Source organism: Arachis ipaensis, chromosome B10 (assembly GCF_000816755.2).
Source record: "Arachis ipaensis cultivar K30076 chromosome B10, Araip1.1, whole genome shotgun sequence".
Lineage (NCBI taxonomy): Eukaryota > Viridiplantae > Streptophyta > Magnoliopsida > Fabales > Fabaceae > Arachis > Arachis ipaensis.
Genome location: NC_029794.2, coordinates 126,915,291 through 126,917,383, shown reverse-complemented (window position 1 = coordinate 126,917,383; position 2,093 = coordinate 126,915,291). Strand labels below are relative to the sequence as shown.

Below are 2,093 nucleotides of genomic sequence, written 5' to 3'. Positions count from 1 at the left end.
CGGTGCGGGGGCGGGTAATTACTCGCTTCGAATGGGTAGGGGCGGGGTGGGTACCCGCGGGTTCGGGTAGTGTTGCCACCCCTATCTGAAGTATGTTGGGAGATGCAAGGAGTTTAGAAACGGTTGCACGTGGATAATCCGCGTGGCACTTCAGCAGCGCAAGGGTAACTGGGAGGTTAGAAGGTACAACGGAGCCCACACTTGTCTGGCCACTTCGATTTCGAGCGACCACCGAGAGCTTGATTACCACATAATCTGTGCTAGGATCTATCCGTTGGTCAAAGCCGATGAAACGATTACGATAAAGGTGTTGCAAGAAGCTACTGAGTCAACCTGCGGATTCAAGCCTAGTTATAGGAAGGTGTGAAAGGCAAAGCAGAAGGCAGTCGCATAGATTTACGGGGATTGGGAAGAGTCGAATGTCGAGTTATCCCGGTGGATCCTTGGTATGCAAGCAACGATGGACGGAACGATAGCTTTGTTGAAGACTTCTCCAGTGCATGTTGGTGATGAGGTTGATGAGTCTACAGAGTACTTTCATCGACTTTTCTGGACATTCTTTGAGGCTTTTGAACATTGCAAGCCACTAATCAGCATTGACGGTACGCATCTGTATGGGAAGTATGGCGGGACTTTGCTTCTGGCTATTGCACAAGATGGAAATTTGAATATATTGCCAGTTGCTTTTGCACTTGTTGAGGGGGAGAATGCTGAGTCGTGGGCTTTTTTCTTACCCCACTTGCGTCAACATGTGACCCACAAGAAGGGATTCTGGTGATCTCTGACAGACACAACGGTATTAAGGCTGCACTAGAAGAACCAGACAATGGTTGGCAACCGCCTCATGCATATCGGGCGTATTGCATTCAACACGTTGCAGCTAATTTTGCTCCCAGTTTCAAGGGTAAGGATGCAAGGCGGATGCTCATGAATGTGGCGTATGCCAAGACTGAGACCGAATTTGACTACTGGTTTGATATTATGAGGATTGAGAATCCGGCCATATGTGATTGGGCCAACCGACTGGAGTATGATAAGTGGACCCAACACAAGGATGGAGGCAGACGGTTCGACCACATGACTACGAACATATCCGAGTGTGTTAACTCTGTATTAAAGGGGACACGGAATCTGCTGGTTACTGCGCTTATGAAATCCACATACGGGAGGTTAGAAGAGCTTTTTGTCGTCCGAGGGCAGACAGCAGAGGCGCAGTTGGGATCAGGCCAACGGTTTTGCCAGGCGCTGGTCAAGGTGATAGAGCACAACTTGAAAGATTCGAGGTGCTTCACGGTTACTCTGTTTGACAGACATCAGTCTGAGTATACCGTGGCTGAGATGACCCCAACCGGTAATTTTTCGCTTAGGACGTATCCGGTTTCCCTCAGAGATCGCACTTGTGACTGTGGGTACTTTCAAGCTCTCCATTACCCGTGGTGCCATGCGATTGCATGTTGTACTCAGTCCCGATTAGACTGGACTACATACGTCCATGAGGTTTATACCATGAGTAAGGTGTTCAGTATATACCAGATAGGGTTTTTGCCCCTTATTCTAGAGGGTCTGTGGCCACCGTACACCGGTCCTACTATCGTTCCTAATCCTAACATGAGACGTGCCAGAGAAGGGTGAACGAGGTCAAAAAGAATCCGTAACACCATGGATGAGGCCAATACTAGTCGGCCGAAGCGATGTGGGCTATCCAGACAGACAGGACACACTCGCAGGACTTGCCCTCAGCGAGGATCCGCCCCTAGTGCCGAGGCATAGGTGTCATTAAGTTGTCATGATTAGCTTTTATTTTTCTTTTCTTATTTGTGTTCTTGTCCTGTTTTAGTTGTACTTACTGTTAAGTAAAATTGTACTTACTGTTCGTTTTACGGTGATGTGGTTATTGTTAGCGATTCTCTATGTAGTTGGATTCTCTTGAGTAAAGGTGTTCTAATTTTGTTGGTAATTCTATGAGTTCAAGAGACTAATTTCAATTAAATCAAAGCACCAACCTATGTTGTGCCATACATAAAAAATGCAAACCAAAGTTTCATCCAAAAACTCATCCTCCATGAAAATTGAACTAAATCCACACTAAGGCA

At 46.9% G+C, this 2,093-nt stretch overlaps 1 protein-coding gene across 1 annotated transcript; it reads left to right on the top strand.

Annotated features, from left to right (window-relative positions):
- LOC107621426 lies at positions 461–1,632 on the top strand. Its single transcript, XM_016323449.1, has 2 exons — positions 461–717; positions 789–1,632. The coding sequence occupies exons 1-2, from the start codon at positions 461–463 to the stop codon at positions 1,630–1,632; spliced, it is 1,101 nt and encodes a 366-aa protein (XP_016178935.1).